This window comes from Equus caballus, chromosome 8, assembly GCF_041296265.1.
Source record: "Equus caballus isolate H_3958 breed thoroughbred chromosome 8, TB-T2T, whole genome shotgun sequence".
Taxonomy (NCBI): domain Eukaryota; kingdom Metazoa; phylum Chordata; class Mammalia; order Perissodactyla; family Equidae; genus Equus; species Equus caballus.
This window is the reverse complement of record NC_091691.1, coordinates 73454340-73479895: the sequence shown is the minus strand read 5'-3', so window position 1 is coordinate 73479895 and position 25556 is coordinate 73454340. Positions and strand designations below refer to the sequence as shown.

Here is a 25556-nt window from a genome sequence, read left to right as displayed (position 1 = left end):
ACCATAAACAAAATGAAAAGACAAGCTAACAATTGTGAGAAGATATTTGCAAACCATCTATCTGATACGGGGTTAATATCCAAAATATGTAAAGAACTCATACATCTCAACAACATGAAAACTAACAACCTAATTAAAAAATGGGCAAAAGATCTGAACAGACATTTCTCCAAAGAAGATATATAGATGGCAAACAGGCACATGAAAAGATTCAACATCACTAATTATCAGCAAAATGCAAATCAAAACTACAATGAGATATCATCTCAAGACAGGAAACAAGAAGTGTTGGAGAGGATGTGGAGAGAAGGGAACCCTCACACACTGCTGGTGGGAGTGCAAATTGGTGCAGCCACTATGGAAAATAGTATGGAGAGAACTCAAAAAATTAAGAATAGCAATCTAGCTATTCCACTGCTGGGTATTTATCCAAAGAACATGAAAACATGAATGCATAAAGATATATGCATCTCTATGTTCATCATAGCATTATTCACAATAGCCAAGACTTGGAAGCAACCTAGGTGTCCATCAAGGGACGAATGGATAAAGAAGATGTGGTATACACACACAATGGAATACTACTCAGCCATAACAAAGGATGAAATCTGGCCATTTGTGACAACATGGATGGAACTTGAGGGTATTATGCTAAACAAAATAAGTCAGAGGGAGAAAGTCAAATGCTGTATGATCTCACTCATAAATAAAACATAAAAACAACAACAAACAAACACAGAGAGACAGAGATTGGATTGGTGGTCATCAGAGGGGAAGTGGGGAGAGAGGAAGACAAAAGGGGTGATTAGGCACATGTGTATGCTGATGGATTGTAATTAGTCTTTGGGTGGTGAACATGTAATCTACACAGAAATCGAAATATAATGATGTGCACCTAAAATTTGTATGTTATAAACCAATGTTACCACATGAAAAAAATAATAAAATAAAAATGGAGTAGAAAAAAAAGAGAACGTCTTTCTGATTAGCAATTCCGCATTTATCTTATAGAAGTACACATGCACAAAAATATTTAAGTATGGTCATTTGTAAGCATTGTATTTAATAGTGAAAAACTGGAAACAACTTAATGGCCAATAGAAGTCTGTTTAAATGAAGTTATGGAATATTTAATTAAGGGGAAAATGAAGTGGAGCTATCTGTCCTTAGAAGGAAATATCTCCAAGATTTATGAATTAAAAGGTCAGGCAATACATACATAGACACTGCGTATTTAAGAGTGTGATATTTGTACACAGGTAGAAAAAGTCTGAAAGGATGCACACTGAACTGTTCATAACGGTTAACTCTAGCGAGAGGAGTATTAACTTTTTATTATATGTACGTCTATGTTGTTTGCAGATATATTTAAGACTATTATAAGTTAATACTATTATAGAAGTTTTTGAAGGAGAGAAAAAAAAAATATAAATCTAATACCCAACAGTCAACACTGTGACTATCGTGAATAATCCAGTATCTTTTAAATGAAATATTTCTGATATTTATATCTTGGCCCCAATGTATAAATATACAGTGTTGTCAACATGAGGAGAGTAAGCCTGGCTGCCTATCTTAAAAGTCCATTTATGGGGCCGGCCCGGTGGTGCAGCGGTTAAGTTCGCACGTTCCGCTCCTCGGCGGCCCGGGGTTCGCCGGTTCGGATCCCGGGTGTGGACATGGCACTGCTTGGCAGCCATGCTGTGGTAGGCGTCCCACGTATAGACTAGAGGAAGATGGGCACGGATGTTAGCTCGGAGCCAGGCTTCCTCAGCAAAAAGAGGAGGACTGGCAGTAGTTAGCTGAGGGCTAATCTTCCTCCAAAAAAAAAAAAAAAAGTCCATTTATACTGTAAAACTGTATTGGCTCAAATCCCAGCTCCACCATTTACTAGCTGTGTCACCTTAGGCAAATAATTCAACTTCTCCGAGCCATAGTCTCCTGTCTATAAAATGAGAACAATAAAATTATTGACTTTGTAGGGTTGTTAGGAGAATTAAATGAGTTATAATGTGAGGAGTACTAGAACAGCTCCTGGCTGATAGTCAGAGCTCAGAAAATGGCGACTATTACTGCCTAGGGATCAGTGGTAGCAAACTTTTCACTGACAATTTGACCAGCGATTAACCCCAGGGTATACAAAGTGTATGTACATTCTGAGTAGCTTGATGACTTTTTTTTGTTGTTGAGAATTTGGGATCAAAATACATGAAATGATTTTATGCAATCAATTAGCCCCTAAGTAATACACTGTGCAGACTGTGTCTCTGAAGCCCTTTCCATCTCTCATGCCATATTCCTTGATTTTTTCATGCTGAGTTATGCTACCAGTGAGTAGATAGTCTTTTTTTTCCCTCTCATACATGTTGTCTCAACTATCTTACCCCATCATCAGACAAAACAACTCACATTCGTTCATTCGATTAATCAAATATTTATTGAGTAGCTACTAAGTCCTTGCCGGTGTTCTAGAGGCCCTTGGGAGGCCTCAGGTAATAAAACAAAGAAGATGCCCTTGACGATCTTACATTCTAGGCGGGTTGAAAGATACAAACACAAAAGTGAATTACACAGCATTTTAAGACATAACTCAGTGCCTTGGGAAAAAGAAACTGAAGAGCTGGGAAAGGGAGATGGGAGTAACTTTTTCACATCTAGAAGTTTTAAATGAAGCAAGGTGTGTAAACCATACTAAGAATACTTTTATGGGTCTTACTTGTCTTACTGCTTTGTTGTCTGCCCTTTTCGGGGCAGCTGTCTCTTTCCTGCCTGGGAATCTGTATAGTAATGATAGTATGGACATGCCTGCCGCTACCAGCCACCTTTCAGGAATAGCCCATTTAATCTTCATTACACTCGAAAAGGCCAGTATCATCATCCTCCTTTACAAAAGAGGAAACCGAAGCGCACATCTCGAAGGACATCAAGGTTTTCTCCTTGAGCCAAAGCAGATTTAGGCTAACTGCCTGAGTCTGGTTATCTAAAGGTCAAAACAAGATTGACAAGCACCTCTCCCCGGACCTTCAAGCCAAGGTGGGTGACGCGAGCGAGCTCACCCGGGATCCAGACTGAGCTCGGCTCATAGGGCCCGGGAGACGGACGGGACCAGTCACCGGAGCGTCACTGCTCGGATCAGGTGGAATCGGCGCGCCGGGCGGAGCCTGGAGGCCCCGCGCGCCCCGGCCAGGGGGTGGGGCCTGGCGTAAGTGGGCGGGGCCACCATCCTCCAGGGAGATGGCCTCCCTGAGTGGTTTGTCCTACGTTGCGGCCCGTAGAGGCCCCGAGTTGCCTCCCCTTCTCCAGGAGTGGTGGAGACCCGATCATGTGACACTCCGGAGGCCGGAACTGGGCAGGTTTTGGGACGCTCAGGATTCTGACAAAAACAAACGGCGACTGTTCCGCCGCAGGGTCTATGGCCGAGGCGGTGAAGCCCCCGCGCCGGGCCAAGGCCAAGGCCAGCCGGACTAAAACCAAGGTAAGGGTACCCCACCCCAACCCCTCCCGAGGCCGGGCCGGGTGCGCTCTGTCTCCCTTTTTCTCTCGTTGGCCCCTCCAGCCAGCTCTACCCATCCCCTGACCCTTCTTGTCCTCTGCCCCCCGCTTCCCAGTTCTTTGATCCCACCGCGCAGTGACACCAGTTCTGTTCCTCTATTCCTCCTCCACGTTCCCCCGACAGACTTTGTCAGGAGCCCATCTTGTTCTTTTTTCTCCTCTGACCTCACTGGGCTCTTCCTTTTCTCCTCCCTTCTTGACTTTCCTCACCTGGGTTTGCATTCCTGCCGTGGAGCAGATTTCCTCTTCCCAGCTTCATCTTTGACTCTTGTTTCTTTTCTCCCAGTCCCTCTCATGCAGAAAGAGGGAAGGGACCTCTCCTCCACGCGGAGAATGTATCTTTTGGCAGAGCTTCGTAGATAGCGATAGTTAGAAGGTAGACTGTAGTGAAGTGCCTCTTCACTTTAAAATTCAAGGTGATATTAGTGCTGCTGCTGTTTATTTCTCATCGTCCTGATCGTTTATCATGGGGTGCGAGTGTCCAGAAATCAAACCAGGGCGGGACTCACACAGTAGAGACGGATTTAAATTTTCTGGGTTTCCTTTGTTGGTTTGTTTTGTTTTTAGGTGCAGTCTGGGTTTTCATTTTGTTCCTGTATATTCTCTGAAATGACATTTATTTTACAGTGAATAGATTAAATGCTACCCCTGGATGGCTGGACCTGCATAATTTTGGCTTTTCTGAAACTGAATTTACATTAAAGAAGTAAGGAGGATGGGATTACAAGTACAGGAGATTTCTTTTCCTACAAGTGGGTGATGTTCCAGAGCAGTTGTAGCTTAAAAATGATACCAAAATCTGATAGTTTCATGGAGACAAGGTTTTAACAGGAAGTGAGTGTTCAAAGTTACCATATTTAATAAGCTGTAAATGACTCATGTGGATTCCTTTCATTATGATACCTTTTTAAAAGGCTGTAGTGGAGTCATGCACTTCAGTGTACCCAGGTCTGTGAGGGGTTCTTCTTTGGAGAGAAAGCCATTTTGCTACCTAATTTCAGAAACATTTTTAAGAGAAGTAATTTTGCATTCTGTTGGGCTGGTGAAGAACTGTCTAGGCAGAGGAAGAGGAAAAAAGCCATTGATCAGCCACGCCTAGGGGCCCTGAACGGGGACTACAGTAGTGTATAACATGTAAATGTCAGTCTGTAGAGAGCAGAATCTTAATTCTTAATCTCGAGTTTTTTGTTTTCAAATGAATGATGAAACTAAAGCCTAGAGAAATGAAGTGATAAGCTGAAAGTCATGCAGTTGGTAGAGGAATCAAGTTAAAGCCAAAAATCTTTATTCTCAATCCAGTAATTTTAATAGCTGTTCCATATATCTATATGTACCTGTTTATGGATAGAATGTTATAAATACTTAATATGGTCAGTTTAGAGGATTCTCTGTCAAGTTACTTTGTTTAGAAGAGGTTTCTAAAATAAAAAAATCAAACTTTTAAATTTATAATGAAAAACCAATTGCTCATTTTATTGACACATTTCAGGCAACTGTCCTACACAAACATACATTGATTTATTTTTTTTATCTGTTAAAATTTTTGAAGAGGTCTTCATTCTAGAGGTATTTGGTCAAACCAGAAGTCCTTGACACATACTTTTTCTCACCCTCCAAATCTGTTCAGTCACTAAGTCTTGCCATTTGTATTTCCTAAATATTCTTTTGGTTCTGCCCATTTCTCTTCATCCTAATTACCACCATCCTCCAAGAACGATTTCTTGGATTTCTGCTAAACTGCCCTCTCCAAATTCATTCTTGCTGTCCATTCTTTAAAGTAAAGATGGATTGATGTTTTTATAAACAGAAACAAAACTGATTGCTATCCTTCTTAAAACCTTTCAAAGGCTTCCTGTTGCCCAGAGGATGGAGTCCAAAGTCCTTAGCATGGACTCAGGGCCTTAAGTGATCTGGTTTGTCTTTCTTCTCAGCCTCAGGTCTATCTCTACCATCTCTTTTGATTCGGAACCATATTCCTTCCTGCTTCAGGGCCTTTGCATGTGCTGTTTTCTCTGCCTAGACGCCTGTTCCTGTCCCTCTTCGTGTAGCTAACTGCTGCTCATTCATAGGGTCTCCGCTTAAACAACACTTCCATAGAAAAGCTTTCCCTCATCACTCTCATGAGACTCCCCCGCCCACCTGCCAGTAGCCCTCTGCACCCCTGTGTCACTCATCTCACATGTAGTTACTTTGTCAACATCTCTCTTCACCCTTAGACTCTAAACTCAGTGAGGGAGGGACCTCTCTTGTTCCCAGGACCCTTCACAGCCTTTGGAGGCACTTGGCAATGTTTGTTGGGTGAAGGAATAAATACCACAATTGAAGAATATTTCCAAGCTTTGTTACTCAGAGAAAATGTATAGTAAGTTTATAGTAAATTTCCTCTGAGTAGTATGAGAAAATGAACGGAAAAAGTCCAGAATACCAGTGAGGCCCTCATACTTGTCAATCTAGAGAATTAATTCTTCTTTTAGAGTAAATAGATGCATTTCTTAGTGCTGGCTTTGGTTTGGCGTTGATTATGAAGTCCTACCTTAACAAAACCTTTATCATCTGTGATATAATTTGGAAACTCTTTACGGAGCTGTAAAGAAGTTCCAAGGCCCAGTTCAGGAAGTGAGTATTGGAAGTGAGTAGTGTTGTGTGCTGTTGTCTTTAGGTAGTTTAGGTGGCTTGTGGCCCAGCAGCTGACCTACGTTCCTCAGTGTTAATTATACGGTAGATGACCTCATATTGTGCCAGTTTGTGATTAACTGGTGCTCATCGCATGATATCTAAGAGCTAGTCGTGAAAATGTTTTCATTCTTTTTTTTTTTTTTAAAGATTTTATTTTTTCCTTTTTCTCCCCAAATCCCCCCAGTACATAGTTGTATATTCTTCGTTGTGGGTTCTTCTAGTTGTGGTATGTGGGATGCTGCCTCAGCGTGGTTTGCTGAGCAGTGCCATGTCCGCGCCCAGGATTCGAACCAACGAAACACTGGGCCACCTGCAGCAGAGTGCGCAAACTTAACCACTTGGCCACGGGGCCAGCCCCTGTTTTCATTCTTTTAGTATCATTTTCTGCTAAAATATGCCCTGCATTGGAGGACCCTGACTTTGTTGATCTTGGTAGATGATGTATTAAGGACAGTAGATTTTTAGATTTGGACTTACTCTGAAGAAGCAGTGTAGTTATAGTCATGGAAAGTTTTTTTTATAGTTAATATTAAATTCTAAATGCCAACACGTCATTAGTAGTAAGAGCGTATAGTAATTGCTAAGGATAGACTGAGATGTGTTCCAGAAAGCTGATGACAGAAACAGAAAGACCTTTAAATCTCCATCCCCTCTTGCTGCTTGGCCTAGATGATTTCGACCTCTTCATCTTTCCCTCCCTTGAGTGGTTATAGGAGTGAATTTGGGGGATGCTGTGTATTATTATTTAGGTCCTTTTGTGCCTCCCAAGATCCATTCATTTGTTGAGCAAATACTCATTGATCACCTACAATGTTCCAGAAACTGACGTAGGCATTTGGGAAATAACAGGAAAAAACAAAGAACCTGGCCTTAATGGAGCTTATGTTCTAGGAGGAGAAGACAGACAAACAAACAAACAAAACCCATAAAAAATAAATAAAATATGTAGTATGTTAAAAGATAATAAGTGCTATGGTAAAAAGAAAAAGAACAGGGTAAGGATTTGGGGAGTACTGGTGAATGGTTAGGATGGGTTGCAATTTTAAATAGGTGGTCAGGGTAGTCCTTATTGAAAGTGACATTTAAGTAAAGACATGAAAGAGGTGAGGGAGTTAGCCATGTGGATGTTGGGAGGAAAGTGTTCCAGGCAGAGGGAGGAGTTGGGACAAAGGCCCTAAGGCAGTGGCATGCCTGTCTTGTCCTAGGAACTGCAGGGAGGCAGTATGGTGAGGGTAGAGTGAGGGTGGAATAGTTGGAATGAAATCGGAAAGGGTCAGACAGGGCCAGGTCACATAGGGTGTCGTAGGTCATTGTAAGGACTTTGGGTGAAATATGGAGTCCCCTCAAGGTTTGCGCAGAGGAGAGGTATGATCTGAGTTATGTGCTTGCTTTGTTGAGAACAGACTGTAATGAGCCAAGAGTAGGAGCAGAGAGATCACATAAGACTGTTGGAGTAATCCAGGCAAGAGCTGGTGGTGGCTTGGATCAGAATTGTAGAGCAAAGGTGATGAGAAGCACTTAAGTCTGGGGAGTTTCTGAAGGTAGAGCTAAGGTTCGCTGATGGTGTGGATGTGGGCTGTGAGAGAAAACAGTCAGGGATGACTGAGATGGGGAAGGCGGTAGGTAGAACAGGTTTTGGGGGCAGATTAGGAGTTCAGTTTTGAATATGCTAATTTGGAAATAAAAGACGAGTAGGGTTGAATGTGTGAATCTAGAGTTTGGAAGAGAGCTTCAGGCTGGAGGTTAAGATTTGGGAGTAGTTAGCATATAGATAGTTATTTAAAGCCAGAGACTGAATTAGGTCACTTTGGGAATGAGTGTAATATAAAAAGGTCACAAGAACAGAACCCAGGGGCACTCTAATTCTGTGAGTTTGCGGAGAAGGGAGTAACCAGCAAAGGAGTGTGAGGAGCGACCAGTGCGGTATGTCAATGCAGATAATTCACAACTAACCTATAAATCAGAATTGGGTGAGTTTTTTATGAGCCAGAGTGAGGATTATAACCCAGGAAGGCCTTAGAAGGCTTTCCGGAGAAGCATGGGTTTCACTACAGTTGTATATCCTTTTAGAACAAAGAGCATATATTAAACACACCCAGGATACATTTCATCAAAATTTCAAAGAGGTGTTTAGTTGCAAATTAGCAGGTCAACATGACTGTGATGTCAGGAAAGGGGCTTATCTGGGAGTTAACAAGAGGGCGTAGGAGGGGAAGTGTGCATTCAAGTGCATTCTTTACTGGTTCAGCAGATGTACAAGGTATGTTTGATAGGCTGTAAGTCAGGCTTGTTGGTTCAAGCCGAATCAGTTTTGAACTTGAATAGTTACCCCGTTTACCTCAATATGTGAAAATCGTGTGTTCCCAGTGCCCTTAATGAGAGTGTAGGGTCCTAGAAGCTGAATGAAAAAAGTGTATGAAGGAGTAGGAAGAGATCAAGCATGCAAATGCTGCTGATATATGAAGTAAGGTTGTTAAGAGCAACATGAAAGAAGTGACAACCAAGAGGAGATGTGTTCATAGCAAAATATATAAACCCCATGCCTCCCTCAAAGCCCCTTTACTTGTATAGCGTTCTTGTATATCCCAAGGAGAGCTGATGAAATTGGCCTGAGAGCTCTTGGTCTGATCATTGGACTCCTGTGTCCAAGCCCTTTTTATCTCTTCTGTGCCAGGCATTGTGCAGAGTGGTGTGGATTCAGACGTTAATGATAAACAGACCCTGCCTTTAAAGTAATCTCATGAAAGTAGTCTACAAAATGTATAAAACTGAACCTTCATCATTCATGAAGAAGCAGCTCATCATTATTTTTTTTCTCCTATTTTTTAAAATTGAGTTCATAATAGTTTACAACATTGTGAGATTTTAGTTGTACGTTATTACTTGTCTGTCACCATGTAAGGGCTCCCCTTCACCTGCTGTGTCCACCCCCAGCCCTTTTCACCCGGTAACCATTCAGCTGTTCTCTTTGTCCATGTGTATGTTTATCTGTCACATGTTATGAAATCATCTGGTGTTTGTCTTTCTCCATCTGGCTTATTTTGCTTAGCATAATACCCTCCAGGTCCATTCCATTTGTTTTCCAGAACTTAAAAAAACTTTATTTTTTTTTGCTTTCAAAAGTGCTCATTGCTTTAAAAAAAGTGTGTGTGTATGGTTGTACACACATACACACAGAAATGTACAACCCAGAAATGAAATGCCCTGAATTCCGTCTCCTGGAGATAACTGTTGGTAACAGTTTGTCGTGTGTTCTTTAGGTTTTTTCCCATGTGTGCACCAACACTCCAGGGCATATATACTCCAGTATGTGTAACTATACTGCAATGTATAGTTAAGTGTGTTTTTCCATGTTTAGTAACAGCGCTTCCATTGCTGTATAATTTCTTGATTATTTTTTCTCCTGTGGAATTGTTTTAACATTGATTTTCTGCCTGTATGTAACATATGGAGATCAAAATTAAAGAAATAGAGATTTTTCTTAATCTGTTGGCCATTTTTAGCTGTAAGACACATGTCTTTTGCTTAAAATAAAATTATGTAAGTACTAATTTTTGCACACATGACATTGTTACTGCGCAAAATTGGGATTCTCTCGCCCAATGTGCATAAACGGCCGATTAGTTATGGCATCAGCCTTTGGGAAGAGAGATCAGCTTTATTCTGTGAGATTGACCTGCAGGGAGATAGGGGGCCTGTGCCCTCAGATCTGTCTTCCCGATTCAGGATTTGGGGCGAAATTTAAGAGGTTAGGGAGAACAGGCTGGCACGTGGAAACGCTGGTGGCACAGGTTTTGATTGTTGGGCTTCAGGCATTTATGGTAAGGTGTTAAATGTTTATGACAGGGTTCTACACGTTCATGATGAGGTTCTAAACTTTTATGATAGGGTTCTAAACATTTATAATGCACTGGGGAAGGAATTTTAACACTGGATCTTCCTGAATGTGAGGCTCCTTGTTTCTGATAGGAGTCTGACTTTCAAGTACTGTTTGTGTCCTGGTCTTTTGGTTCCAGATCTTTGGTTCCATGATCATTTTAATGCGGGCTCGGCGAGCCGAGGAGTTGAAAGAAAGATTTCTTGGACTCTCAAGGTCTGGTAGTAGTGCTCTTTTATTCAGAGACTAGCATAGAGTAGCATGGGGACAGGACCCATGAGCAGTAAAGAGCTGCAGCATGGGGACAGGACCCATGGGCAGTAAAGAGCTGCAATGGGTTGAGGGTAGGGCTAAATTTATAAGGCATAGGTATGTGAGTTATTTCTTTACAAGACAAAGGAAAGATCATGAAAAAAATCATTAAAATGGTATCACTGTATGTGGGGTCTGGTTATCGGGTGGTCGTATAACTTTGGTTACAAGTCAGGTTGAATCAGGTCAGGATGTCCTGTGCTTCCCAGAGGACGCTATAGATCGGTATGTAGGCCAGGACGCCTTGGGCTTCTCTTCCTGGGGCAGCCTTGATCCTCATCAATTTCAGGTCAAGATTTCTTCTTCTGCACATGTTCTGGCTGTGTGACTTTGCGCATTTTCTGAAAGACAGTTCTTAATCACTCTATTAATAAGAGATGGTCTCAGTTGAACTGGTCCTGGAGGGCCCGCGGTTACAACTTGATATGCATGGAGTTCTGTTTGAATTTTATTTTGTGAGCTGTTGTCATTATATGGATAATATGTTCTCCTATAGCTTTATCTCTAGTTAACTGAAGTAGGCAAAGTAATTGGCAGCTGGTTTTCTTTTTATTTTTAAATAAAATTTTGTATTTTAAGTGTAAGAATAGATTCAGATTTTGGCATAAAATTTGTTTCCTCTGAATTCATTGGATATTCCCTCTGATTTCTGAGGGGCGTATAAAAATAAACTTCTGAATGTGCTAGAGCACATGGTAAGTATAAATATTGTTGGATAATTCAATAATTTCTTCATGTTAGAATTCTAGTACATAGCACAGAGCTCAGCACACAGTTGGTACTTAATAAATTCTTGTGAATTATAGGTTATCAGTATTGTCTTAAGAAACAGTCATTGAACACTGTCAAAAATCAGAGGCAGATCAGATTCAAAGACATAGGCTACCATCCTTGGCCTTAAGATGCTTGTGGTCTATTTGAGGGGGAGACAACATAAAGATAAATAACCATATGTGGTAGCCTGTGACCAGGGCCACAAGGACGTATTGCAGGAGTTTAGACTAAAGCATGTGTGGAAGGGTTGGTGTGGTCATTGAAGATTTTGCCTGGGGACAGGATTGGAACTGAGTCATTAAAGGACCTGAATGCCAGAGTTGAGAGTCAGTCTTGCATTAAGTGGAGAGCTGTGACTGTTTTTGTGGTGTTTAGAGCAGTGTTTTAGGAAGACATCTTAAAACAGTGTTTGGGATGAATTGGTGGTGGGGCAGAGGCTGGAGGCTCGGATGCCACTCAGGGCCTGTTCCCCTGTTCTATGCTCTGCGGAAGTGAAGTGAGCCGCGGGGAGCTCACCCCTGCTCCTGAGGCCATGGTGTTGGTGGTGATCTCAGCAAATCACCTTTCCCTCCACAAATGCATCGCAGAAGTCCTGCTCCTATCCCGGGATCTTTGAGGGGGCAGGGTCAGGCCACCTGCTCAAACAGTTGTGCATCTCGCAATTGTCCATCCTTCCCTCTAGCTTGCCTTCCCTGGTCTGGCTAGTCCATTTGGATCAAAGCACTAGCTTCTCTCTCCTCCCTCCCTCCTTCCCTGGGGCAACTCCTAGGTTAATCCTCTTTGGACCTAACTTCCCAACAGCCACAGGTCACAGGTAGAGTTTTCTTTGGCTTCACCTTTGAAACCCAGAGAAGCACTGAGTTCTGCCCCCAGGGAAAATAACAAAGGCTTCTGTGTTCTGGGAGGGGCTAGGAAGTTTAAAAAAATTCGTTAATTGATTATCTAACCATGTTATCTGTTGCTATTAATATGGTTATGATTATTCCCAGGAATGTAGTTCTGTTGGAAGTGGGCAGGGAAGTTTGGGAGTAGCAGCTGGCGACTTCATTTTGGGAAGAATTTGAAATTACAAGGGCAATCCTGGAGTGAGGAGAAAGGAAGCGATGAGGTGGGGTTGCAGTGGGGCGAGACGGGTCAAAAGGAGGGTAAACACTGTCTGGGGATCAGGCTGGAAAGGGAGGCTTGGGGCGGCCTGTGGGCTGGAGGAGGCGTGGCTGTTTGCTGTGTCTGCTTCTAGCAGGCAGTCTTCTCTTCCAGTTAGCATGGAATACCCCCCGAGGTCCCTTACAGCTCACAGAAAAAGAAGTGAAAATCTTCCTCTATTCCACAGTCCCGGCTTTACTTGCTTACTTTTCGTTCATTTCTCAACTCACTAAATTTTAAAAATCTCTCATCTTTTTAAATTTATTTGTATTATTTTTAAAAACTATTTTATTGAGGTCATAATAGTTTATAACATTATGAAGTTTCAGGTGTACATTATTATTTGTCAGTCACCATATATATGTGCCTCATTACCCCTTATGCCCATCCCCCAACAACTGATCTGTTCTCTTTGTTCATGTGTTTGTTTCTCTTCCACATATGAGTGAAATCATGCAGTGTTTGTGTTTCTTTGTCTGGCTTATTTCACTTAACATCATACCCTCACAGTCCATCCATGTTGTTGCACATGGGACAGTTTTGTCTTTTTTAATGGCTGAGTAGTATTCCATTGCATATATATACCACCTCTTCTTTATCTGTCCATCAGGCAGTGGGCACTTAGGTTCCTTCCACATCTTGGCTCCTGTGAATAATGCGGCACTGAACATAGGGGTGCATAAGTCTCTTTGAATTGTTGATTTCAAGTTCTTTGGATAAATACCCGGTAGTGGGATAGCTGGGTCATATGGTAGTTCTATTTTTAATATTTTGAGAAATCTCCATACTCTTTTCCATAGTGGCTATACCAGTTTGCATTCCCACCAGCAGTGTATCTCATCTTTGTTTTTAAGAGCTTTATTGAGATATAATTCATACACTATACAATCCACCTATTTAAAGTGTATAATCCAGTGGTTTTTAGTATGATCACGGGGTTATGCAACCATCACCACAGTTAGGAACTGCCAAACTGTTTTTCGTAGTGGCTGCATCATATTACATTCCCACCAGCAATTATGAGGGTTCTGATTTTCCTACATCCTTATAATCACTTATTATCTGACTATAAATAGTCATCCTACCTCAATAAAAAAAAGAGAAAAAAAGCCAAAAAATATGAATAAATAAAAATTACAGTATATAAAAAAAATATCATCCTAGTGGATGCGACATGGTATCTCGTTGTGATTCTTTTTTTTTGAGGAAGATTAGCCTTGAGCTAACCTCTGCTGCCAATCCTCTTTTTTTCTGAGGAAGGCTGGCCCTGAGTTAACATCTGTGCCCATCTTCCTTTACTTTATATGTGGGACGCCTACCACAGCATGGCTTGCCAAGCGGTGCCATGTCTGCACCCAGGATCCGAACCAGCGAACCCTGGGCTGCCGAAGTGGAACGTGCGCACTTAACTGCTGGGCCACCGGGGCCCGCTCTCCTCCTCCATTCTTTAATCATAGTTTGCTGCTTACTTTGATGTGTTTTTTGGTTGGACTTAGACTAGTGAATCTTCCAAATTCAACTTACTGAAAATTCAATACAAAATATGAAACACATTGCTTATGAAATGAATTTAGATTCCATTTATTAAATGATAAAATTTAGATTTTGTATGCAATTTAAAAATTTCCTCACATTGAAAGCATCAGTTATTATTATAAGTTATTTCACGTTATAAATCTTGTTTTTAGGAAAAGAAGAAATATGAAGCCCTTCGGAGGGAAGAGTCTGATGAAGTCTCGCTTCCAAAACCCTCCAGAGAGCTGGAAATCCCCACTCCAGCTTGTGAATTCAAAGGAGACAATCTGGAGGTGTTAACTGATTCCCAGCTCCCACATGATGCCAGTGGACAAAATGAGAGTGAAATGTTTGATATACCACTCACCTCCTTAACTATAAGCAATGAAGGGTCCCTGACTTGTAACACAGAGACCCTAAAGGAAGAGGAGGAGACCAGAGCCTGTGTTGAGGACAATGCTGTCAAGCTGAAGGTCGATCCTGGAGACAGTGTTGGAAGCAAAGTAGAAACCCCCAAGAACTTTACAGAATTAGAGAAAAATAAATTGGTACAATGTGGATCTTCTGAAAGCACACTGCAATCTAGTTTTTCTTATACTCAGCAGGAAATAGAAAATGTACAAGTCATAGAAACTCAGAGTAGGAAAGAAGGCAAACAAGCCTTGAGTCTTTCTTCAGAGGTGCTACAGAGTGTTGGCTTGCAGAGTTCTTGTGAAGCCAAAGACATTTTTCAGCCACCTAGAGTGAAAAAACTGTATCCCCAGTTGCCAGCTGAAATTGCTGGAGAAGTACCAGCTTTGGTGGCCGTGAAACCCTTGCTTCGTAATGAGCGACTCTATCCGGAGCTCCCCTCTCAACCAGAACTGGTACCATTTACTAAAGAACAGCTAAAAACCTTTGAGCCTGGTTCATGGCTAGAAAACGTTGAGTCATATTTGGAAGAATTTGACAGCATGGCTCATCAGGACAGGCATGAATTCTATGAGTTGCTTTTGAACTACTCACGGTGTAGGAAGCAGTTGCTGTTGGCTGAAGCTGAGCTACTTGCTCTAACGTCTGATTGCCAAAATGCTAAAAGTCGCCTTTGGCACTTTAAGGAGGAACAGTTGTCTGTACAGGTATATTGACCAGTGTTCTGTAAAGCGTTCCGGAACCTGGGGAATTTGCAGTGGAGCTGCTGTTTCTGTGATGCCATTGAGGTCTGGAGTCTGCTTCTTATACCCACACTGACCCTGTCTTAGCCCAGGGTGCTACAGTACAGGAATCACAAAGTCAGGTGCCTACGGGGCCAAGCAGAAGCAGGCCGAGGGGGATGATGGTTATTGGGTAAACTCATGCCTGCTCCAGTGGGGGCAGCTGTTCCTGCATTCTGGCTGATTGTTGCTGTGAGGTTGTGTTGATTCAGCATTGCCACGTCTTATAATTTTCCGGGAGAAGCTGGAAATCTGGATTTTTGTGTGGGGGATCTTGATTTGTAAATGTTGGCAACTAAATGCACACACAAACACGCACACACAATAGAGGCCAAACAAGTCATGTCTCCAGGTCAAATTCAGCCCATGGACCATTTAGCTTGTGACCTTGGGCATAGTGCCAGGAACATCCAATGGATAGAAAGGGTCAAGGAGAGGATGATCCATGGAACAAGGTCAAGAGGTCATGTACTAGGGAAGGCAATAAGATGTGACCCTGTGAGGGCCAAGGTGAGCATCAGGAAAGTCATTTCATAGTGATGTGGGAGGGTTGCCATTCTTGACAAGTTTGGCAGTGAAGGGAAGCTGGAGGAGATATCAAGGAGAAACACGTGATTTCCCTCACTCCTCATCCTCATTCATTGGGAGATCTGTGTATTTCTCTTTGTAGATAGAAAGGAGTCTGTGGAGAGGGAAACATTTGAAAATACTGAAAAAGAGAGGATAGAATCAAGAACACAGCTGGATGTGTTAGTATTGGAAAGGAGAGAGGTTTCTTTTGTTTGAGCAGAATCACAAAGAATGATGAGGGCAGGTATGGAGATCTTTTGAGGTCTCTTGAAGTTGTGGGGATATCCCATTGATTTCCATGTTTATAAAGTAGAAGGTAAGATCATCCAATCATGAGAGTCTTAGGGATGAGTTCTATTTTTTTTACGCCTTTCCCCACCTACTTCTCATAATTTCTCTTCTCTGAACTTGTGGTGCATTAGTGATTGCCTTTATACTCCTTGGCGCCTGATTATATATTCCTTTATTGTTCTCTGTGTGGTAGTATTGTCCCCTCACTGTCATTCATAGACTCTGAAGATGGTACTGAAGCCTACACCTCGTATACCTGCTGCCTGATTATTCCAGGTGCAAAGAGTAACTGCTTTCAAATTTTACGCTTTTGTCCAACACTAGGGTATCTGTGCAGATCAAGTGAAAGTTTCAGGCTATCATCGCTACCAAAGAGTAGAGATGAATGAAAATGCACTGGGGGAGCTAAAGAAGCTATTTGATGCCAAATTGGAGCACCTCCACCAGACCCTGGCTCTGCATTCTTACACTTCTGTGCTCTCGAGGTTGCAAGTGGAGTCTTACATCTATGCATTACTCAATAGTTCGGCTGTTCTGAGATCTTTAGCAATTCATCAGCAAGGTCAAGGTATGTAAGTAATGAGAGTCTCACTCTTCTGTTCTGAAATGAGCAAAGGATGAGTGGTACAATCTAGTCGAATGACTGTGTACTGATTGGTATTATAAGGGACTGTTTGTGTTACTCTGTTACCTTGCCTCCTCTAATACAGGATTGAGATCTGCGTTAATAACATTTCTTGGGAGCTGTGCCAAGTCTCCGTTTCCCAAGGCTGCCATTCATTCTCTGCTTCTCTAGGAAGCCAAAGAGCTTGCTTTTTATCATTAATGTCCCTTACTGTCCTAATTACTGTCCTAATGTGCTTGTTACCAAGTTGAGTCCACATACAGTTGTGTTTTTTTTTTTTTGAGGAAGATTAGCCCTGAGCTATCATCTGCTGCCCAATCTTCCTCTTTTTGCTGAGGAAGACTGGCCCTGAGCTAATATTCATGCCCATCTTCCTCTACTTTATATGTGGGACGCCTGCCACAGCATGGCTTGACAAGCAGTGCATAGGTCTGCACCCAGGATCCGAACTGGCAAATCCCGGGCTGCCAAAGCAGAACATGCAAACTTAACCACTGTGCCACCGGGCTGGCCCCCAAATACAGTTTTTGATTGTAAATCAAAGTACTCAGATACAAAATACTCAGAATTCTTTTTCATCCTCTGTCTCTTGTACTTTATTTTTGCTTGTCCAGTTTGTTGGGCTGTTTTACTTAATTTTCATCAGAGAATCTATAATGTTCTGAATATTTCATCTTATTTGGGGTTTTAAGAAATTAGTCTTTACTGTATGATGTGTTAAGTATTAATTATGCTAATGGAACTATGCAATTTTTATTTCTGAGAGAGATATTTTCATCATTTAAAGTCAAAAATCCTTCCCCGCTCATTGTTTTCATAACTAATCAAAGAGCTGGGGCTAGCCTAGAGATCTGCATATTTCTAAGTAAAAAATAAATTTTCATGAGGTTAATTTTCTCTTGCTTTGAAATACTTCACAAAATTAAATACTTTTTTGGTTTACATATAGTAGAAATTCAGATATTTTGATGTAACTTTTCTCCTTGGATTTTTATCTGAACTTAAAGTTTGAAGAGATTGTTTGTTTTAAGTGGAGACACTAAAAATTCTCCCCAAAACACCATTTATGTGGGACTCATTTAATCCTCTCTTTAATTTGTAGCTTCTAAACAGACTGAAAGCATTCCCTCTGACCTTTGTCAGCTGAAGGAGTGTGTTAGTGTCTTGTTCATGTTCACCAGGAGAGTTAATGAAGATACTCAGTTCCACGATGACATTCTGCTCTGGCTACAGAAATTGGTAAGGGAACAGAAATAGACACAGTAGTCTTTCTTTTATTTCCCTGTTAATTTAAGAGTTATCTCTTGTTTCATTATAGTTTGTTTTTTTAACAGCTTCATCAGCTATTTCATTTAATGTGTTAATTGGTGACATTTTCTTTGATCATGACACATGGAAATAAGTTACACTTACCTAGTGCACTATTAAGCGCAAAGTATTTTTCTCTTTGATAAACTTTAAGCTAAATAATGTCAGGCCTTCAGTTTAGGAAGAAATGGAAATGTGGGAAGCATGCTAAATTTAAGACTAGATGTGTATTCAGAATATAGGTATCTGGTCTGAAAATTTTCCATATCATTTCTTTTTATCATCTTATGTTTAATGTTCCATTTAGTTGTGCTTTTAAAAAGAATGTTAGGGAAAAAGAAAGATATCAGGACTTGGGAAACTTAGGAAAGATGTTGGATGTGTTACAGAGGGAGAGTTTTCTGTTTCTTGGTGGTTTCTCACTGGGGCTGACTTGGGTGCTTTTTTAGGTTCCTACTGGAGTTCTTAACTATGGGGTGAGGTTCCAAACATACTTATTTGGATTTGAGAAACTGTTACAGACCGAGACTAGATTAAACTACTTGACTTATATCTATTCACATATGGCTTGGAATGTTAGTGATTTGTGATTTGTCAGATAATAAAAATAGGCTTTGCAGAGAAACTACTTATTCTATTTTTATCATAGTACTCATAGATTCATAGGCCTCTGTGTGCTGCTGTGGTGGACACTCAGCCTGTCAATAGTATATCTTATGTCTGGTTATTCTTTTGAAAGATTCATGTATTTAAACATTGGCTAAGTGACTTTACTAGACCCCTAGATACATTTTTCTTCTTTTTAAATAGTGAAACCATATGTCCTTTGCCATTCAGGTATCAGTGTTACAAAGAGTTGGCTGTCCCGGAGATCACCTCTTCCTTCTAAACCATATTCTCCGATGCCCAGCTGGCGTTAGTAAATGGGCTGTTCCTTTCATCCAGGTATGATTAATTGCCTTCTGATTTTGAGGGGGATGAGAGAGATTTTGTTAAACACTTTTCCTGAAGAAATTGCTTTTGGAAAAAAAATAGACTACTTAGAAAATATTGATATTTAAAAGAAAATTCTTGGGGCTGGCCCTGTGGCCGAGTGGTTAAATTCGCGTGCTCTGCTTTGGCAGCCCAGAGTTCACCGGTTTGGATCCTGGGCACGGACCTACCCACCGCTCATCAGGCTGTGGTGTGGCGGCATCCCATATAGAGGAACTAGAGTGACCTACAATTAGCATATACAACTATGTACTGGGACTTTGGGGAGAGGAAAAAAAAAAAGAGGAAGATTGGCAACAGATGTTAGCTCAAGGCCAAACTCCTCACAATAAAATAAAATAAAATTCTTAAAATATATCTAGTATATACTGTAGGAGTTTTTAAGCTGAAACTTCTTGGGCCACCCGTAATTGATGAAATTAAGATAGAATTGCAGAAGTTCAGTTGTAGTCTGGCTTGGTAGGTTCAGTAGTATTTAATTCTATAAAATTTCTGTGCAGGAAGGCTTGCTAGGACTTTTTTCTGTAATACTCAACACAGCTTCCTAAATTCGTCCACCTCACACCACAGTTGGTACAGGTAAAACAGAAACCACCAGCATCTCAGAGTTCTTTAATTCTGGCAGAGATCTGGGTCTGTGATCAACCCTCATAATCAACATCCAAGTTATAGATTCTCTTCTCTGCTGCTTGCCTTTGGGTTGTTTGTTACTCATAGCAACCAGTCAGATGGCTAGAAGCCAAGTGTATGCCAAGTTCAACTTCTCTACCTTACCTTTTCTTTAGTATTTTTGGTGGGAAGAAGTTTGAATCTTTTTAGGTAGAAGAAAGTTTTTTTAATCTTTGGGTTAAAATAGTGGTATTGTCCCTCGTCCCGTATTGTTACAGGTAATTGATGTAACATGCTCAGCTACTTCTGCTCTTTGAGTACGGCTGAGTCAAGCAGGTAACCCATGAGCTGTGTTCTCATTCTTGTGGATTAGGTGCCAGTTCCATCTTCGTTTTCATAGCAGCTCTCTTTGTCAGAATGCTGGTAGACTAAGATTATGGATACTTGGGTTGTTGGTTTTCTACAGTATGCCTTTTCCTTTTCTGATTTCAGATCAAAGTGTTGAACAACCCCTCGGGGGTCTTTCATTTTATGCAGTCCCTTGCCCTGCTAATGTCTCCTGTCAAGTAAGTGTGGAATGGCTTTGTGAAATATAAACTGAAATGCTTCTTTCTACAGAAGGATTGGCTTCCTAAACTGCCCACATCCGAAGAACTGCTGAGGGAGGTGTGAGCATTCCAGAGTTTAACATTGCACATTTTCTTTGGGTTTGATACCCTTTATCCCAGAGTGACCCTATTAACTGCTTATGTGTAAACCACTAATGTTTTTTGGGTCCTCCTTTTTAGTGGGTTTGCCTCTCCTGTCATATATGTTACTGTGAGAGGTCATGGGGAGACGAAAAAGGTCATCTGTTCTTTAGAAGAAGAGATTTAGTGGCAGAGGGAAAAAACCCCAGAGATTTAAGTGCTATACTGTGAACTATGATTGATGCACTAGAAATGAAGAGATTAAAGAGAGTAGGGTGCAGTAGTCAGGGTTCCAAGTGGATGAGCTGGATTTGAAGAAAGGATAGGATTTCTGTAGGAGAGAAGGAGTAGGGAGGGACATGTAGGTGGGGGGGGGAGTGGAGTGAGCAGTGGCCCAAAGTACAGTAAGGATAGCTGTGTAGAGGACAGGTAGGAGAGCAACTTGGCTGGAGTGAAAGGGTGTGTGGGAGATAGTAATGAAGATGAATAACCAAGGTGAGTTCAATTATACAAGGCCTTGACGTTAAGACAGAGGGCTCTAGATTTGATATGGTCTGGCCTTTGTAGCACTTGAGGTTTTTGAATAAGGGTAAAGTTTTTTTTTTTTTTTTTTTTTCTTTACTTTTTTTTTTTATTGAGTTATTGATAGGTTACAATCTTGTGAAATTTCAATTGTACATTAATGTTTGTCAGTCATGTTGTAGGTGCACCACTTCACCCTTTGTGCCCACCCCCCACCCCACCTTTCCCCTGGTAGCCACTAATCTGTTCTCTTTGTCCACATTTTTAAATTCCTCATATGAGTGGAGTCATACAGAGATTAACCTTCTCTAACTGGCTTATTTCACTTAACATAATTCCCTCAAGGTCCATCCATGTTGTTGCAAATGGGATGATTTTGTTCTGTTTTGCAGCTGAGTAGTATTCCATTGTATATATATACCACAACTTCTTTATCCATTCGTCTGTTGCTGGACACTTAGGTTGCTTCCACGTCTTGGCTGTTGTAAACAGTGCTGCAATAAACATTGGGGTGCATAGGACTTTCGGGATTGCTGACTTCAAGCTCTTTGGATAAATACCCAGTAGTGGCATGGCTGGATCGTATGGTAGTTCTATTTTTAATTTTTTGAGGAATCTCCATACTGTTTTCCATAGTGGCTGCACAAGTTTGCATTCCCACCAGCAGTGTATGAGGGTTCCTTTTTCTAAGGGTAAAGTTGTTTTTAAGGAAGACTAGGACGGACTGGAGGCAGAAGAAGATATGCTTCTGCTTAATTGAATTACGGTTATAGACATCTCGCTCTCCTGGCTCTGAAACCCAACTCATTGTCAAGAGGGTGCATCATTAAGTGGGGGAGAAGGCAGAGTCTGTGTCTAGGTGACCTTGAACAGTATTACTACCACCTGCTCTCCGTCCTGGAAAGCTTGTCTGCCTCCAAGCCTGAATTGGGGTAATGGTGGTGGGAAAGAGAGAGAGGGGAACCTGAAGGTCATCCTCCGAGGAAAGGATTAAGTGCTGACTAAGTAAGGCAAGTGTGGGAAAGGAGTGGTTTGGACGTAACTCTGTAGATGCCTGAGTCTGAGTGACTGGAGTATTGGCAGCCCTAACAGACCGAAAAGACAGAAAGGAGAGCTGTTTTGTAAGGAGGAGAGTTTGAGGTCACTGAGGCATACAAGTGGACATGTACAAGTGACAGATACCAGTGGACATTTGCAGCTTCAGGATTGGAGCTGAAAGGGCAGCACTAGAGCCACAGAGCTGGAAGTCCTGGAAGAAAGTTCCTGGTTAAAGGAAGGAATGGGTGAATTTTCAGGGTCAGGCCAGAGAGGACGCAAAAGGGGCCTGAGAACCGGCCTGTGGTCTAAGAGGGGAAACTTCTCTGGTTACGCCTGCTCATCAGATCCAGCTACCACTTTGTGAATCCTGGCTGGCAGAATTCCCCAATTCCTCTCTCTTACTGCCTGGATACAGGGGCTGCGCCTACACGTGGTAGATATGATTTGACTTAATGTTTTTGCATTTGGATGTACTTTTTTGTCCTAAACAAGCTTCTGCATTACGTGTGGATTATCCTTTTTTATTCACTGAAGTATGTTTCCTAAAGTCGTCTGCCTGGCAGCACTTTGTAAGCCTGGTTGGAGTGAAGGCGCTACAGCAATCCCTGCGTGCATGTTGATGTCCCGCTGTGCGCAGAGCTGTGCTAGTGTAACTGCTTTTCTGCAGTTACTCACATGACTAATTCAGAATAGTCGAGGTGTCTACAGCAAAATGAGTGAGGTTTTAGTCTCCTTGGATTTTAGCCAGTTCTTGTTTCTTGTTTACTAATTTAAACCGTTTGAAGATTGGATCGATGCCTGACTCTTCCTCAGGGTGAGTAGATGATCCAGAATGCACCCATGCCGGCTTCCTCTGGTTAGGTGATTGGAGTGATTTCCCTTGTCCTTTAGAAATCGAGCAGAGTTCCTGTGCCACATGAAGCCCAGTGAGCGGAAGCCGTCCTCCTCGGGACCTGCGTCTGGGACGTGGACACTAGTGGATGAGGGAGGAGAAGAGGTAACTTGTCGTGTCTGCATTATTTGATTCATATTTTTGTGCCAAGTATTGTTCTAAGTACTTTTCGCATATTATCTCATTTAATTCTCTCAACAACCCCATGAGTCAAATACTGATGTGATCTCCATTTTACAGTTGAGGAATCTGAGGTGCAGGGGAGTGAAGGAGCCTCTGGAGCCTGTGCTCTGGGCCAGTGTGCTGTGCTGCTGCCCTTCCCCAGAATATCTTCCTGTTCAGCTGGGAGAATTTGAACCTGGGAACATTTTCATATTGTGTAAAATTTATTTCAGGATTTTCTTTTATGTAGTAACTGTCCTGGGCTTGAGCTCTCCTCTGAGTCTGTGTCATAAAGAGCGGGAGCTTTCCAGGGTTCTCCCTTGGCTCATACAAACTCCTTATCCAGATCTTCTCATTTGAAAGGTAGAAGATGGTTCTCTGCCTTTGGTGAGAATTTAATGATCAAAGTCCAATTTCTCGAGATAACACTTGTTGATTTTTCTTTCTGCTGTACACATGGTTAGTGTGTTTGTAAAGAATTTTTCCTCTGGCTAGTTATCAGTCCTAATGCTTTTTTATGGTCCAAGTTCGGATTTGATATTCTTGTCCAGGATGGCCAGGGACCGGATTTACTAAAACTCCTTCTCTTTAAAAGAAGTTGAAAGTTTGCCGTGGACAGTTGTCAGAATGACAGCCGGGTCAGCCGTGGGGATCATGTCTGTGTGTTTAACCACATGCTCATTCAGGAATGGGGAGCCCCATCACACTTACTTTACTCTTCCTGGATTTGCAAGAGGTGGTGAGATGGTGGTCAGTGATGGGGACACGCAGACATCTTTGCTAGAGACTGAACAGTCATACTAGGGAGAGCTTCTTGGGAGCTGGTGCTATTTGCGCTTTTAAAGATTGTAGTAGAGCAGGGTTTTTTTTGTTTTTTTTTTTTTCCAAGAGTGATCTTTCCTGAGAGAGAGGTCTTTTTTCTGGTATGTTTTCTGCATTTAATCCTGGAGACAGGTAATGATTAAGGACTCTGCAGTGGTGCCTGTCTCCTGGGTAGCACTCATTAAATGTTGAGTGATTTCAAGAACTTGGGGAGTGGATGAGAATATTGAGAGTGCTGTTGACTCAGAAAAGGCCACGAGGAGGAAGGCTCTCTCCATTAGCCACGTGAGTGGTTGCTTGACTCTAGATGTGTGTTAGAACCACCTGGGCAATTTAAAAACCTTGCCCAGGCCCACACTCAGACATCCACATGTTTAAAACCCTCCCTGGTGATTCCCATGTACAGCCAGAGTTGAGAACTACTCCTCTAAGTAGAGTTTCTGAGGCTCTTGTTAGCCATTTAGGAATGTTAGAGGGTAAAAATGAGTGTGTTAAGGAAATCGTGAATGAATTACATTAATCCCTTGTTGAAATTGAGGTGATATATTCTTCAAGATCTCTGGGTAGTTTTACGTTTTTAGAAGGCCTTCCCTTCTGAATGTAGCATATGTTAGGACACAAATCAATTTGGTTTCTAAGATGACTTCAGTGCTCTGTATCAAACCAAAAAATGCGAAGATTTCCCCTCTATAATCCCTGTGTATGACCATTGTTATTTTTATCCTGCTTTCAGCAGCACTAATTGATAGCACAACTTCTGTTATCCATAGCAAATGCTAATTGCTTCTTAAAATTTTTAATTTACTTTTTTATTGAAGTATATTTGCTAATTGCTTCTTGATAAGTCAGTTGAGTGCTACGGTAGACCTTGACTTGGGGACAAGAGACTAGTAGCTAAAATAACTTGGACTCTAGTATGTGGTTCTTTAATTGTTGTTGTCAAACCACTGAGCTTTATAGTAGGATACGCACTCCATAGGCATTTTTTTTTAAGCTTTTTTGAGGTGGAAATTTAATGATAACAGTTTCAGCCACCGAAGAATGGACATAACCCAGATACACATAAAATTGTGCTTGTATTTTCAGGGGATTTACAGTCCATCTATGGAACTGATGCTATAAATCTCTGTCCTGGAAGAGAAGTCCATGAAGACTCATGAGAATACCACATATGTACCACTGAGACCTGTGATAATTTACTTCCTGTAACTGTAGACCATAGTGTGATCTGGTCAAATCAGCTGACATGATTTTGCATCTTTTCCCTTAGGATGAAGACCCTGAGACCAGTTGGATTCTCCTTGATGAAGATGACTTGGTTGTCCTTTTATCACAGTTTCCATTTCATGAACTCTTTCAATATCTTCTTGGGTTTAAAGCAAAAGGTAGACTAATTTCTTTTTCTTTTCTTTTCTTTTTTTGGTGAGGAAGATTGGCCCTGAGCTAGCATCTTTGCCAATCTTCCTCTTTTTGCTTGAGGAAGATTGTCACTGAGCTAATGTCTGTACCAATCTTCCTCTACTTTTTGCATGTGGGACACTGCCACAGCATGGCTTAATGAACATTGTGTAGGTCTGCACCCAGGATCCAGACCTGCAAACCCTGGACCACTGAAGTGGAGCGTGTGAATTTAACTACTACACCACAGGGCTGGCCCCTAGACTAATTTCTTTTGTCTTATGTAAAATGGTTGGTGGCAAGCCCAAACACAGGGATCTCAGCATGAAGACTTATGACTTGTGGGGCTCGCCCCATGGCATAGGGATTGACTTTGGCGTGCCCTGCTTTGGTGGCCAGGGTTTGCAGGTTTGGATCCCAGGTACGGACCTACACCACTTGTCAGCCATGCTGTGGCAGTGACCCACATACAAAATAGAGAAAGACTGGCACAGATGTTAGCTAAGGGCTAATTTTCCTCAAGTGAAAAATAAAAAAGACAACTAGTGCAGGCTGCTGATTCAGGTTCCCCTGTACCTGGCATTCTAGAGAGATG

At 41.7% G+C, this 25556-nt stretch overlaps 1 protein-coding gene across 4 annotated transcripts in view; it reads left to right on the top strand.

Annotated features, from left to right (window-relative positions):
• The first annotated feature begins 3282 nt into the window (after window positions 1-3282).
• Window positions 3283-25556, top strand: part of EPG5 (ectopic P-granules 5 autophagy tethering factor) — a 109148-nt gene continuing 86874 nt past the window's right edge. For all 4 annotated transcript variants that reach the window (XM_014727678.3, XM_001498555.6, XM_070221000.1 and 1 more), the window contains exons 1-8: window positions 3283-3475; window positions 14023-14967; window positions 16228-16471; window positions 17631-17767; window positions 18674-18781; window positions 19931-20004; window positions 22579-22684; window positions 24834-24948. In XM_014727678.3, coding sequence (XP_014583164.3) covers window positions 3413-3475; window positions 14023-14967; window positions 16228-16471; window positions 17631-17767; window positions 18674-18781; window positions 19931-20004; window positions 22579-22684; window positions 24834-24948 — 1792 coding nt within the window. In that variant the 5' untranslated portion in view covers window positions 3283-3412. The remainder of the gene's footprint in view (window positions 3476-14022; window positions 14968-16227; window positions 16472-17630; window positions 17768-18673; window positions 18782-19930; window positions 20005-22578; window positions 22685-24833; window positions 24949-25556) is intronic.